Below are 15,113 nucleotides of genomic sequence, written 5' to 3' on the forward strand. Positions count from 1 at the left end.
ATTCTAACTACGATCACCTGCTCACCTGTACACAAACAGCACCAGTAGCTACTGTTCTTAAACCTGTAATTAAATTTTGCAGTATGCAGTGAAGTGAACTGTGATGCTGCTGGAGGCAGAAGAAAAACTATTTGAAAATTCTGGTGGCACTATCAGATGTCTATTAATTGCCAGGCTCTTCCTCATTCAGACGGCCACCTTTATTAGTAATATGCTATACAGAATCAAAAATTATTTTGAATTTGGCACATTTTAGTAAACAAAGAAATTAAGTGGAAAATACAAACATTTACATTCCTTCATCTTATGTATGTGAGTATTTTTTGGGAAAATGTTTGTTTTCAGCAGTGTAGTCACTTATTTTCATTTTTTTAATATGGTATGACTTCAAAAGAAGATCAGTTAAATGGAATTTAACAGGACTATTAGGACTGCACATGCCCTTTATTTTAAGTCAAGCCCTTTATATTGGTCAATAATGTCCTACATACAGTTCGTAACTTCAAAATGTTATAGCAGTCAGACTCAGGTGATGCTATTCAGGCAATTTCTTACAGTCCACTGTGGTGGGTTGCCCCGGCTGGCAGGTAAGATCCCCCAGTCGCTCGCTCACGCCCCCCACAGCAGGACGGGGGAAGAGACTCAGGAGGGCAAACGCGAGAAAAAATCACGGGTGGAGACAGGGACAGTTTAATAACTGAAGGAAAGAGCAAAAAGTAAAGACAATTACTCACCACCTCCCACCAGCAGACTGATGCCCAGCCAGACTCCAAGCAATGGCTACTTTAGAAAAAACTCGCCCTTGCTGCAGATTTTATTGTCAAGCACGAATTTATACGGTATATAATACCTCTTTGGTCCATGTGGGTCAGCTGTCTCAGCTGTGTCCCCTCCCAGCTTCTTGGCCCCAGTCTACTTGTTGGGGGAGCAGAGTGGGAAAAAGACAAAGCCTTGAAACCGTGCAACATTGGCCTGTTAGCAACACTGTTTTAGCCATAAATTCAAAACACAGCACCATAGGGGTTGCTATGAAGAAAGTTAACTCCATACCAGCCAGACTCAGCACACTATTCAGTGGCTGAGTTTCCTTCCTGCAGCAGGAATGCTTCCTCAGGTCCTGCATAACCATGACTAAGAGGATATTGCCCACAGATGTAAGGGACTTTCAGAATTGAGGTTTGACTAGTTTCTAAGACCTGAGTGTTCTTATTTTCGTTGAGCTCACACTGAAGAGACAAGTTAAAATATCCTCCCTGGAAAAGACCAAGATCTGGAACAGCTACTTAGTACTTAACATCAAACTACTTGTTGGAAGCACTGACTTGGAAGGAACATTTGCAGTGTCTGAAAGAGATTAACCTTCTGCAGTTTTAGAAAGGACCAGTTGTTAATAAAACCGTCTGTGTAGGCTGCGGTGGTAATCTGGCTCTTCTTTCAGTCCTGGTCAGTAGGATTAACTCATCCAGAGAGGAACAGAAAAAACTTGGAAGCTGATGATTTTCCTGAAATTCCTTCCTTCGTTGTGGGGATTTAAAGTATCTTACACATAATTAGGACTACAGTTCAGTAGAGATGTTTCCTGAGTGAAAGTAGGTCCTTGATCATTTCAACCAAAATGGCATTCTCCCCTCCATAAGGAGGCACAGACAACAGGTACCAGCCTCTGGGTTGAAAACCTGTTAATGGCTTTCACAGTCATCACACAAAAGACTTGACCAGAGATTCTGGCCTAAGCAAACAGTGGATGCATATATGCCCTCTTGCTTAGCACAAAAGTGACAGGCTCAAAACAGAATTAATATTTTCAGCAAAAGAGATGAAGAATCACTCTTGTAAGGGAACTGCTGCAGGGGAAAATCAGTCAGCCTGGATGAACTAGGCTGTTTACCACCCTGAATAACTTGACATGCATTTCTTCACTATGTCTAACAGAAAATCAACATTCAAATGCATGTATCTATTACCTGTAAATGACAAATAAGCTAGTGTAAATCAGTTCATGGAAATCAGAGAATTATGCTGACTTATACCAGATGAGGATTTGATTGTACCTATATCTATCTACATAAACATTCCCACAAGAAATGCTCTCCTTTCTTATTTCCTATTGTTAATATTTTATGTTTACATTCTACAAGTTAATTCATGTAGACTGTTTAGAACGTTATGCAATCATATGATTATTATGTATATATATTTTTTCAATCTCTAATAACGGCTTTAGCTAAGATCATGTAGACTCCTTTGTTGTTCTCTTTGTTGACTATATTCCTTTTTAAAATTCATTAAGGCTCCACTAAGGTTACAAACAGAATATCATAATCTTCCTTTAAAAAGAGTGAAGTGGCGACCCTTTCACCTCCCATTGTAGCCCAGTGTCAAAAGGCGGAATATTTTCAGGGACCTCTGGAGTTCCACTATCTGCATTTGACCTGTGTTAAATATTCTCATTACAGTTGCTTCAAATGAATACAAAAGCTTTGTTTAATCTGAACATAGGGGAAATGAAGTACACTGGGCACGAGATGAAAGACCCACTACCACTGTGCTATTTGAATGCGCTGCGTGTTCTTAACATGAACCATGAAAGGAGCCTGGTTTAATATATCAAACTGTGGAACATTCGAAATAGCATCTAGAGGCAAAATAAATGTTATAAACCTGATGAGACCAAAAAGAGAAACAGAAACATGTATTTTCTTCTGGCTGAATTTTTGATAGGCATAGGTACAGGCTGGTAGCAATACTTTCCAAAAATATTTAGTTTTCTTCTGGTAATATTACCAATTATATTAATTAACCTATGTGAGAATTTACTGCAGTGTAAATGTAGCAGGGTTCTAATCTATCATTTATACCTCTATAATATTAATTTACTTGTGCTCCTCACATTGTAACTCTTCTGTTCAAGAAACTGGTAAAAGGAGACGACCAATTAAATTAGTATTATCTATGGTATTATCTATAGGGCACAGAATTTACAATACTATTTGGAAATCCAACAATTGTATTAAACATAGATATCAACCAATACATATAATAAAATACACAAAAAACTTGTACTTTAATATCATGGAACTTACAAACATCTGTTCAGGATGGTGAAAAAGTACGTATCCTCTCACAGAAATCTGGAGGGTTTTTTACGTTCCTTTTAATTTTTATGGTAATTTTCTCCATAGGTAAAGCGGATCTTAAACCTCTGTCCAATCTTTTGCAGCAAGAAAAACCTTCAACTTCCACTATTTGAGCTTAAGCTACTTCTGTTCTACTTAGGATAAAGTGTCAGAGAATGCATGAATTTTATTTAAATTCATGACAGTCTGTATGCTTCAAATACTACAGGCATGTCTGAACAATGCAACAGACTGCTGTGTTACAGATGTATGATGCCATTCTAAATGACTGCCATGAAAACATAATAATGACTCCAGAAAACCACTGCGTGTAGTTAGACAGCTTCTGGTTCAGGATTTAACTTGTTTATAACTTGGGACCTCTGCATTATTCGGTAGGCAAAATGGAAAGACACAGGGTAGTACCTATGCTATTTACAGGAGTGTCAAAGGAGGTACGATGCAGGGGCTCCCTAAAATGGGCCCAGTGCCCCTAGATGAGTGCTCTTAGATATTTTTAAAAAATCCTAGTTCAGGCTCATTCACATCTTTTGACATCTAAACAGTTTGTAAATCTGGCCCAAAAGGTTTAAAATTAGATACTTAAAGTTGGCATCAAGTTACCCGAGTGCTGAAATAAGCAAGGAACCCATTCACAATATGTATCAGATAAAACACTGTAAATCTTTTTTCCATCATTTCTGCATTACATGCCATTAAGACACATTGTCAACAACCTGACTGGCATTCCTGACAGAATGAAAGTCAACTGTAGCACTCCTTGCTGGATTTGAAACAGTCATGGGATGACAGCCACTAATCCTGAATATTTACAGAATCACAGAATCATGAAGGTTGAAAAAGACCTTTAAGACCATCAAGTCCAACCATCAACCCAACAACACCATGCCCGCTAAACCATGTCCCAAAGTGCCATTTCCACACGTTTTTTGAACACCTCCAGTGATGGCGACTCCACCACCTCCCTGGGCAGCCTGTTCCAATGCCTGACCACCCTCTCAGTGAAGAAATTTTTCCTAATATCCAATTTAAACCTCCCTTGGCGCAACTTGAGGCCATTTCCTCTCATTCTATCACTAGTTACTTGGGAGAAGAGACCAACACCCTCATTGCCACAACCTCCTTTCAGGTGGTTGTAGAGAGCGATAAGGTCTCCCCTCAGCCTCCTCTTCTCCAGACTAAACCACCCCAATTCCCTCAGCCACTCCTCATAACACTTGTTCTCCAGACCCCTCACCAGCATCGTTGCCCTTCTCTGGACATGCTCAAGCACCTCAGCATCCTTCTTGTAGTGAGGGGCACAAAACTGAACACAGGATTCAAGCTGCAGCCTCACCAGTGCCGAGTACAGGGGCACGATCACTTCCCTACTCCTGCTGGCCACACTGTTGCTGATACAGGCCAGGACGCTGTTGGCCTTCTTGGCCACCTGGGCACACTGCCGGCTCGTGTTCAGCCGGCTGTCGACCAGCACCCCCAGGTCCTTTTCTGCTGGGCAGCTCTCCAGCCACTCCTCCCCAAGCCTGGAGCGTAGCCTGGGGTATGCTTACCGTAACAAAAGAAAGCTTCTGTCAGAGGAAGGTGGGCTGGACAACTTCGAAAGTTTGTAGTACATTTGGTCAGGAATTTATTGGAGGCAAATGATTAGACAACTGAAGTCCAAATGCAAGTTGTGTTATAAAAGCCAAAAGACAATTTTTTTTTCTTCCATCTCACGGGAAGTATTTCACCAGGTAGATTTTTCATTGCTGAGAATGGAAAATACATTGGCAGCCGCCTAATAAAATAACTCTGAGTGGAACTCATGTGTAATATCATCATCTAAAGAAAAATATAGTATATATAAAATGAATTGCTGAGGCAAACCATATAAGCTAGTGGTCTTACAGCTATTAATAAATCTTGCAATTACATTAAGTATTATCTTTCTATGCAACCGTGTCTTCTAATCTTCTAACAAAATATATTGTTTTCACTATTTCAAAATCTCACGTCATCAATATTTTGGGTTCACTTCCAAATACAGGCAGTCCTAAACTTTGTGTTGCTAACAGAACATTGTGTACTAAATGTACTAAAGTATTTCCCTATACATTTTTCTTTTTATAACAAAGAAATCAGAGATAACATTTCAGATAGTTCTGGAAAATCTGCCTCTGAGTTCTTTATATGCCATCACACCAAAATAACAACTGAAACTCGTTTTTATCATTCAGTCATGTTGATCAACAACTGTATTTCAAAAGCAGCAAACAGCCTCCAATTTTTTCTGTAAGTTAATATGCTGAATTAAATTCTACCACACAACTTTGCCATAGAATATACATTTGAATAGCAACAGCCCAAACCAGTATCTATTACACAGTTTATCAAAATTGATATATTTTAGTGTCCTAGCTATACCAAATCTTGCTGGGGATTAGCAAGATGTAAAAAGAATAAAACACAGCAGTTAAACAAGCTGGAATGCCTGGAATTTGGAGACAGTACAGCATGTTTCTTCTTTGTATCGGTGAGGACACTAAAATAAAGCAAAAAGCAGGCATTCAGAGCTAGGAAAAAAAAAGTAATCATAATCTTGCCCACCTCAGTTACTCTAGTGGAGTCTATTGTACAGACAGAAGTACAATCCACCACTTGAAATATTCTAACAAGGTACTACAGGGATGGTTCTGCATGGGAAGCCCATGGGGAAGGGAAAAAGAAGGTAGAGGGTGGACTCAGCTCCCAACTAAATATAGTGGGAGTACTGTCTAAACGGTACAACTCAACCCCTACTGAATCAAGTGCGTACACAAAGTAAATTAATAAAATTTTGCAGGCACAGTCACTGTTATATCATTATACAATAATTATCTGGATTATTTCCATCTATCAATAATGCCATCTGTCCCACCCAATACAAATGAACTACAACCCATCTGGCTTATTTTTTTCTATTGATTACTCTGCTGAATGAGTTAGCAAAACCGCTTAGAAAATCATCATATTACATGACACTGTCATTAAAAGATGTGAAGTAAAGAAAAGCACAAGATGAGACTTAATTGGAAAACTGTCAGTTCTTCTTCCAGAAAGTTTTAGCAATGCTATAAGCTTTTTTCCCCTGGTTGCTTAAAAAAAAAAAAAAAAAAAAAAAAAAGCTCTAAATTAGGATTAGGCAGAAACTGTTCTACCACACAATTTTTACTATTTCTGACTAGGTATGTTAGAGAAGCTCCCTAAATACATCTCCTCAAGAGTGTCAAAATGTCCAAAAGTGTGCCTGGGAATCACAAAGAAACTGTGGAAGGGATGTAACTTAAAAATAGGGTGGGGGGAAGCTGCTGATGGCTGGCACTTGTATTTGTTAACTCCAATTATTTTTCCTAGGTTTTGGTTTTGATTATTTGTTTGCATAATTGTCTTTATGCTATTTTTGCAGCCTCATTTTTTTCTTTTGGTTTTAACTACCGCTTCCCTCAAATAGATTTTAATTTCTACAACTGTAGCCTGTTTTGTCTTTTGATTTTCACCACTGATTCCCTTAACTATATCTTAATTTCTCCAACAACCACTACTTAACAATAATGCAGCCATATCCATCCACAGAACTTAAACGCTTACCTTCCCCGCTTTCTCTAGACCTCAGTTCCTACAATACCCTCTTAGTTTTAACAAAGGAAATAACTCTTGTGTGCCTTCAAAATGTTGATCCAACGATCTTTTCATTAGCCCAGTGATTAAGTATATTTTTTTGAGTGAGACCTCAAAAGCAGTGAGGCTGCTTTCTTACCCCTCCCTCCCTGCAATTTTTATTTTCTCCACGGTGGAGTCCTACTACAACCTTCCATTCCTCCACCAGACTTCTGTTTCCTCTGTCACCCCAAATGCCCTTTCCAACGACACTGCGACTCAAACTAACATAGGAAGGAAGAAGAGAGAAGGACAGGGGCTGGATTCCAGCTCTGGGACACAACCCTTGATGGCTGTGGGTAACGAGTTCAGGGAGGCAATGCTTGGGATTATACTGGAGGGAGGGGGCTGCAGGGAATGGTGCTGGGAGCACAGATACTGAGCTGCCAGCTGGAATGAGGGAAATCAGGATGACAGCAGTGGAAAGGAGCTGTGTAGGAAGCAAGGAAAGGTGCTGGAATAATGAAGGGTCCAGAGACTGCGTGACTGAAACAAGTCAGAAGTTGCCAGGGGGTCCAGCCTGCTTACTGTTACTATTTTCTCCCCCTCTTACAGTCCCCTCCCATCCTTGATGCTCACTAGAAACACTCCTCTGGTCACCAGTGAAATAATTTCGTTATTCTGAAACACACTCAATTTATCTTTCTCATCAGAACACAAGAAGTTCCCAGGAGACACTTGTCACTGTCAATAATATGACAAGAAGTCCTCTAAAGTCCAACTAACTGTGTCTGACCCTGTGGTCTTATTTCAGACAAAGCTTTGACCAACTCTGTGCCCGCATCATGCTCTTAGAAGTAAACCTTTTGTGTTATATAAACACATCCAGAGAACAATTCTGACACTTCATATTATGTTCTGTTAGGCCAAATTTATATGCATCCTAAACAATTTAGACAATCCCTTTTGTGCTTTACAGACTACTGATATCAAATATGTCAAATGATTCAACTGAAGTTGCCGAACAGTATTATTTTTGTAGGGGATATTTACCAGACATCACTATATGACAGAATGCTAATAATTTTTGGTGCTCTAAAAAAAACACTTTGGTAGTTCTAACGTATATGATTTGGTCACTGTGTTAAATACAAATACCTCAATCTTAATATACCATCATTTTGCTATAAATACAGAACATTCAACAAACAGAAATGTAGAGTCTAAAATCCATCTTTAAAACATAATCCGTTCTATGGCCTATGATGTCTAGTTTACAAGAAATGAGCTCTGAGCTGCATTGTTTTGTTTGCACAAACAAACTCCTTTTTCCATGGATGACAGAAGCAGACAAATTTCAACTGAGACACCATTTGTTCTTATTAAGTAATCAGTAGGTTGCTATTGATTTAGGCCTTTGGCCATTGCTTGAAATACAGTTCAAGAATAATGAAATACTTTTAGTTTGGCTAACTTAGTTTACTTGCAAAAAACCAGACCATTATTTCATGTCATGGTATCTGACAGAACTGCCTGTACTAGTATTGGGGTACCAAAAAATAAAACCACACAAGTAAGGGATATGCTACTTAAACTCTTCAATACAGGTGCCTTCAGAGTAAAGCTACTGTGTTCTGGCTTCCACACAGAAAGACAGTATCTTACAGCACTCCACAGACTGCTTCAAAGAAAATATTACGAGGTGTAAAAACTACATTTCCTGTTTTCACCGATTCTATGGAATAAGTGAAAGAGAAGTACAACTGACCTACAATTTATCAGTCATTTTACAAAGTTCTTCCAAATTTCAAACAATTCTCCTAGCACCATGCCAGCTAGTGCTTCTTCTCCAAAACAAAATTTCTATTTCCATGAACAGGATAATTGTCTTTTCAGGGAAGGACAATTCCTCCCTCTGGTTCCTTGTAACAGAAGTGTTTGATACATCTTTTTTCTCTGCTTTGCTGTGTGCACAAACCCTTACTAATCAAAAAAGTATGCATAACCTGAGGAAAAATTCAGTTCCTCTATCTGAACCTCCTATTGATAAAATGATAGGTAAATGGGAACATCTGGCTGCTAATAATACCGCATTCCCACTGATACTTTATTTTTTTCCAAGCATTTTTAGATCATGTTGTGGCACATATTACTTCCTCTGCTAATATTTTTTTGCTCTTTCTGATACTGTCATTAATGTTTATGATCTGATAAGCACAGCATAAGATCGAGGAACATCCTCTAGGATTGTTTGATGCTCCTCTAGGATGTTTTTTCTTAAACATTCCTGAAAACTGTTAGGCAACTAACTCTTCATGGAAGTATGCGTAGGCAGCAATCAATTTTTTAAGCTATGGCTTGAACAATAAAAAAGTAACATGGGCCAAATACTAGTAATAGCCCAAAAGCAAGGAACCTCATCAATATTTTTCATGTAGCTAAGAAAGTACTGCCTAGCCATTTCAGTAAGTGCAAGAAATAAAAGACTCAATAAAGAGTGACTGGTATGTATAATAACTATGGAAGACCTAAAAGATTCCATCTGGAAAAAGGAAAAGTTTCAAAGAACTGGCAAGTACCACCAAACTGCCCTCAAATCATATTTATTACAAATAAGAAAGCACGTAGGCTTCATGGTCATGGTACCTGTTACTAAGCAGTCACATAGCAAAAAAATGAATTGAATTAAAAAATCTGAATTGAATTCAGATTCAATACACTCAGTCTTGGAGGAGTAGTAAACACTATTGAAAGGGCCCTTTGTTAATAAATCAAGGTTGAATGTGTAAGCTTCTAAGTAAAGCCTACATCTCTACTCAGAAAGACAAGTGCCTAGTGCAGAGACTTAAAGTGAAGGCAAATAGAAGGAAAGTTTCAGGTGCATTTTTCCTTCTTTTATGGCAATATTAACATGCTATGCTTCCAAGCCATGCATTTTCCTAAGAAACCATAATAATTAAGTTATATTAAATTATACAGCAATTATGTAGTTACTACTCTTCTTTACTCATTTGTGGAGAAGTTATGTTTTATTTACAAGATTTGCGGCCATTACCTTTTTAATGGTTGCAGGGTGTTCCGTGGCTATTTAAGAAAAATGGTACACGTAATAGAAATGATTATGGTATCGTTATAAATCACTGTGCAAACTATTATGCTATTAGAGATAGTCTAGGGTCAGCCAATAGACAGGCACACCCTGATCTGGTCTTAGAAGTTCAGCTGAATATTAAATAATGAGCAGTAAACTGCTAAACTCAGTTGTCATGACAATATTGCTTGTAAGGAAGAGTGGGGGGAAAAAAACTCAACAGAACAACTCACTAAAGTTGAAGTAAAATGCCCAGTTCCTATTATGTGAAATATATGGGCAGAGGTAATTCAAATAAGGCATTGTTCACATTTTTGTTGGAGGAATTGACTTCTCTTTAAGAGTTCTTTAACATACTGCTTTGGGGAATTAAGACGAAGTTAGTGATGAATAAAACTTTCTATTAAGCAATTTTCTTTCTCAGCTGTGCACAACCGCTTATAAGCCAGAACATAACAGCTCAATCAAACCTTATTATATCAGCTTTACTTGAACCCCTATGAAATGTACTGAGAAAATTCTGATGCTACAAGACTTAGGGGGAAAAAAAAGACAACTCAGAAAGAAGAAAATGGATATCACAGCTACCTTTTTACATTCTCTTAATTTCTTCTGCCATATAGAACGAGCAACAGGGATGTGCTTGCTGTCAGTTACATAGCAGCTGGCTGTGATGACATGGTGGAGTGCAGTCTCCCGGCTCATAGCTTGAAGAACTCGCTCAACATGACGGAGGGAAACTATGGCCTCAGTCCATACGCCACCGCTAACAAGCTGCATCGTACAAGGTACTAGAGCAATCTGTCCAGCACAGTAGAGAACATCTCCAACCTAGAAGAAAATAAAACTAAGTAAATAAGATTCTGGGGAGTGTACATAAGGCAAGGGAAGAACTGTTCTCTTTTCCAGGTAGTTTCTTTCAACACTACTGTTCTTTGCCATCGTTTGCCACACATGGAGCAAACATGCCAGTCTAAAGATAATTTTTGGTAGGGACTTAACTACAATATAGAAACACAGCACTGAAATAAACTTTAACATAACAGTTAATACATGGATGTACGTGTCAGCTCAAAACAATAATATCTGATGTTACTGACTGTTACAGCTGCTGTATCACACCGATGCCCCAACATGGTCAAATATGTTCTTCCTTTCTTTTTTTGAGTGATGATGCACACAATCTTTGGCTCAGTGCTATTTTTTTAAAGTCTTCTAGGTCTTAAGTTAAGCTTTGTTTTACGTAAGTATATATAAGAAAGTATAAGTATATATTTGTAAAGTCTATAATAAACTAATTTAAAATTACTAGAAAAATAATACTTCAGAACAGCTAAAGACTGTGTATGAAAAAAGTCATGATAATCCATCAGAAGGTAAAAGGAAACTGCAGATTGAAAATAAGATGTAGAAGAATGTCACTTGACCAAAAAGATGGGTTCATCTTTTGAAGATGGAATTAAATGGGTGGCCAGATATACCATCAACACATGTTTCAAGCGGATCTGCAGTGCAGTTACTTTGGGCCAATTTTCCAAAGTCTTCCTGGCAACACTCTGAAGACCTACTTTTTTAACAGCAGCCAGCAAAGGAAACATTTATTCTTACTATTCAGACATCTCAAAGATTTATTATAAAATCTTAATGTAAATATCAAAACTTTTCATCCTCTTATGCTGCTCTAGAAAGTCTGAACACTTTCTGATCAGTGAAGCAGTAAATTTTATTCAATATCAAAAGAAAGCTAAGTATAGAAGTGGGAAGTAAGGTGGGCGTAAGCAGCTTTGAAGTCAGCACATGAAGCATCTTGCTAGGAGTAAAGAGAGGGAAAATGGACTGTGCAAGGAATCTTTAGGAAGAATTTTGCAGAACTTACTGTATAAACTGTAAAAATTCCTCAGAATTAAGAATAATTAAAAAAGAAATCTGTGTCCTAGAAGACATGGCAATCAAACCATGTGACAGACCCATATGCAACTCAAAATCTGTCCTCATAACTGTCTGTGTCTCACAAAAGACTCACACATGTAACTATTGGAAGAGCATCTTACACAATTTGGCATACAAGTTCTATGCTTAGCAGCTGAAGAGGGGGAGGAGGCAGAGAGGAAACATATCAACTGACACCCATCAACTATTTAAATTGTTTAAAATAGCTGAAATATTGTTTTGATAATGCTATATATAATCCTGAATTTGGAAAAAAAATGCAAGTAATATTTTGGTTTGTAGGAACAAATGGTCTGGGTTTTTTTACAGTGCTATTTTAAAATATGTGCCATTGAACAAGGGAGTCCAGCCAGCTACCAAGTGGCATACTGACAAGATGAGAAACAAAATCAGGAAGATATGATTCAGAAGGGCACAGGTTTGTTTTTAAAGCAAGCCATTCATTTTCACCTCTGCAAAGTGAAATCCATGCATTAGTCAAAACCTCCAATACAGGTAGTTTATACTTCTACAGAAAAAAATCACACTGGCAATATTTCTTCCTTTTTTTCCTGTTGGGCTGCTGGTTTTCCATGCATCACCCATGTTAATTATTAAGTAGACAGAAGAGCTGTTCAACCAGTTCACTTCCCCTATTCTTGAACAGATTGTTTGAGACATAATATGAATACTAATTAACGCTAAAATATCTGTCACTGTTTTGAAATATGGACTAAGATAGCACTTGCTTAAAGTATCCTGGATAGTTCTGATACAATTAGCCCCACTGGTCATAAGCAAGGTCAAAAAAAATCTCTGAAGGATTTGAGCAAAATTGGCACCACTTTTGGCACAGATCCAGTAGGAATTTTGCAGAGCTCTTTAAAAAACAATATAAAAAATCCCTCTGTTCCTAACATACTTGTTTGTATCTTAAGACGCAATTAATAGAAAAAGTGTTCCTAACATGCCACCATGTTAGGGAAGGGTGGATGCAAGGGGAGAAGAGGGAAAAAGGGTCAAAGCACGGCCACAGGTTTGAAGCAAACGTATTTCAGGGGGACATAATTTAGGATAAGGGAAGGAGGAGGGATGTTCCTCTTCTTTTTCCCAGTGACTTGGTCATGCAAAGCAGCATAAATAAACAATCAGCAGGGGCAAAGCAGCAAACCAGTACAAACACTGTTTTAGCAGATTTCAAGAGGTTGTCTCTAGAATGTTTGAAGCATTATACAGAGAATTGTTAACAGGGTAAAAAGGATTTAAAACAGGGAAGACATCATAATAACTTGTTCACAGTACTGAAATCTTACGACGGGAGATGTCACAATGTATGGTGTCAGTCCTTGTGTTGTGAAAGTGTTCTGCAAAACCCTGCTAGAACCTTGCAACAGTTTATCTTTTTGGAGCATCTACAGGATGCTCCAAGGATAACAGAAGATCTTTCAGGCTATAGACTCACAGTGTATCAAGTCTAGAGGACTCACATGTCCAGGAAACTCTGCATAGAAACAAAACTACAATATAGTGGATGTGTATTTTTACACTAGATGTCTCAGCTTACACTGATGATTTAATTTTCACTGCAGCCCATACACATATTTACAGTGCTAAAATTTCATTAAAGATCTGACAAACCAAAAATAAAAAAAACTTGTACTGCTGAGATGCTCACTTGTACCAATTTATTTCCAATATAGATCCACAGCAGTAAGCAGCTTATAAGTGGGGCCTCATGCGATTCCATACTTCTCCCCTTTTATTTTCATTTGTATCACTGCAAGTTCAATGAAAGGTGAGTTTTCATAAGCTAACATAATAGTTTAGCAGCTGTTTTGCTCAGTTAGCACAACCATAAATAATCAAGGGAATTCAGTGCACAATCATTACCTCAGACTATGCAATCCACACTCAGATAGGAACGCTAGGCTCCTATTTGAGAATTACTGCTTTTCATAGTGTAGCTGTGCTGCAGGAATTAAGTATAATATAGAGCTAAATCACAGCTAATACAGAGAGAAGACAGTATAGTAGCAAACTATTATTTTATTTCACTTTTTTTTTAAGCTGCAGTCACTTTTTAGGAAAGCAGAAAAAAAGCATCTACGGTACCATGGAAAGGAAAAGTCAGAAGAATGCTTGGTGCCACTTTGAACTGTTCTATCTCATGAAAAAGTTTTTAACAGTATTTTAAGTTACCAAAAGGACACAACATATCTCCCACAAAACATAATTCAGGAAAAGAAACAATGAGAAAAACAGACCTAATTGGACATAAGGACTAACTTAAGCTAATTAGCAACAGAAAGCTATAATTATGGCTACTCAGAAAGAAACAGAAGTAATAGGATACCTATGGACACGTACTGAGTTGTGTTTTTTTTAATTAAAGGCCAACAGCAACTATGGAAACTTTATGAAACTTTTCCTGCTGGTATTATTAAAACATGTTAGTGATTAACTGACGTAATACAAAAATTGCAGAGAACTTCTAACGGAGACATTTTTCAACCATGCACCCCCAGGTATTTAGGCCAATATTAAGAGTGCCACCATACGAACAAACGCGTTGATTCTTGGAAAGGATGGAGTCAATATGCAATCAGCCAAATCTTTGTTATGAATGCAGTTCGGTGGCTGAGTGACTGCTGCCCTTTAACAGGTCAGGGTACACAAAAGATTCAGTGACCCCTTGACCTAACAGTGAAATAACCCACCATTACGTTCAGTCAATGTAAATAAGCATAACTGACAACGCGCTAATAGGCTGCCTCCAGTCAGCCATGTGTACCTCTGACCTTAATGAAGACCTAAATCAATTAATACTCCAGGCAATAAAGACCTCTGGCTGATTAAGTTAGATAGAAATCATCTTTTCTAACGGGATTAAAGCTGTAAGGTGGTGAACTTTTTATTTAATATATGATAATCCTTTCTTCCTAGGGCCCTCGTATTTTAGCTAATGATGGTAAAATTGCTTTTTGCAATGTGAAATCTTTTATTCAACTACCTAGTGTGAATAAAGTTTTAAAGGTACAGTTTAGACAACGCTAATTGAAAAGCTTTGAATTCACACCATAAACACGAATTGTATCTGACTAACATGGTTCTAATACATCACAAACTTCAATATAATTCACATGTTTTTCTTGAACTGTTACAAATTTGTAGTCTAAAAATTCCATCAATTAGCTGATCACACATAGTTTAGTTTGATACAGGCTTTCTTTTGAGAAAATTGTGTACAGTAATCAATAGCTAAAAGATGAAGGATATATTCCTAAATGAAAAAAAAAAAAAAAAGCTATGATTATCTTTGACTAAAAAATTGACACTTATAA

The 15,113-nt window shown here is 37.7% G+C and overlaps 1 protein-coding gene across 2 annotated transcripts in view; it reads right to left on the reverse strand.

Moving 5' to 3' along the window:
- Positions 1 to 15,113, reverse strand: part of DPH6 (diphthamine biosynthesis 6) — a gene marked incomplete at both ends in the record, with an annotated part of 215,730 nt that overhangs the window by 56,946 nt on the left and 143,671 nt on the right. Inside the window, one exon of one of the 2 annotated variants that reach the window (XM_082000736.1) lies at positions 10,432 to 10,674. The exons of the other annotated variant lie outside the window; for it this stretch is intronic. Coding sequence (XP_081856862.1) covers positions 10,432 to 10,674 — 243 coding nt within the window. The remainder of the gene's footprint in view (positions 1 to 10,431; positions 10,675 to 15,113) is intronic. 2 annotated transcript variants of the gene reach the window in all.

The sequence above is a fragment of the Phaethon aethereus genome (assembly GCF_964289735.1).
Source record: "Phaethon aethereus genome assembly, chromosome: 5".
Classification (NCBI taxonomy): domain Eukaryota; kingdom Metazoa; phylum Chordata; class Aves; order Phaethontiformes; family Phaethontidae; genus Phaethon; species Phaethon aethereus.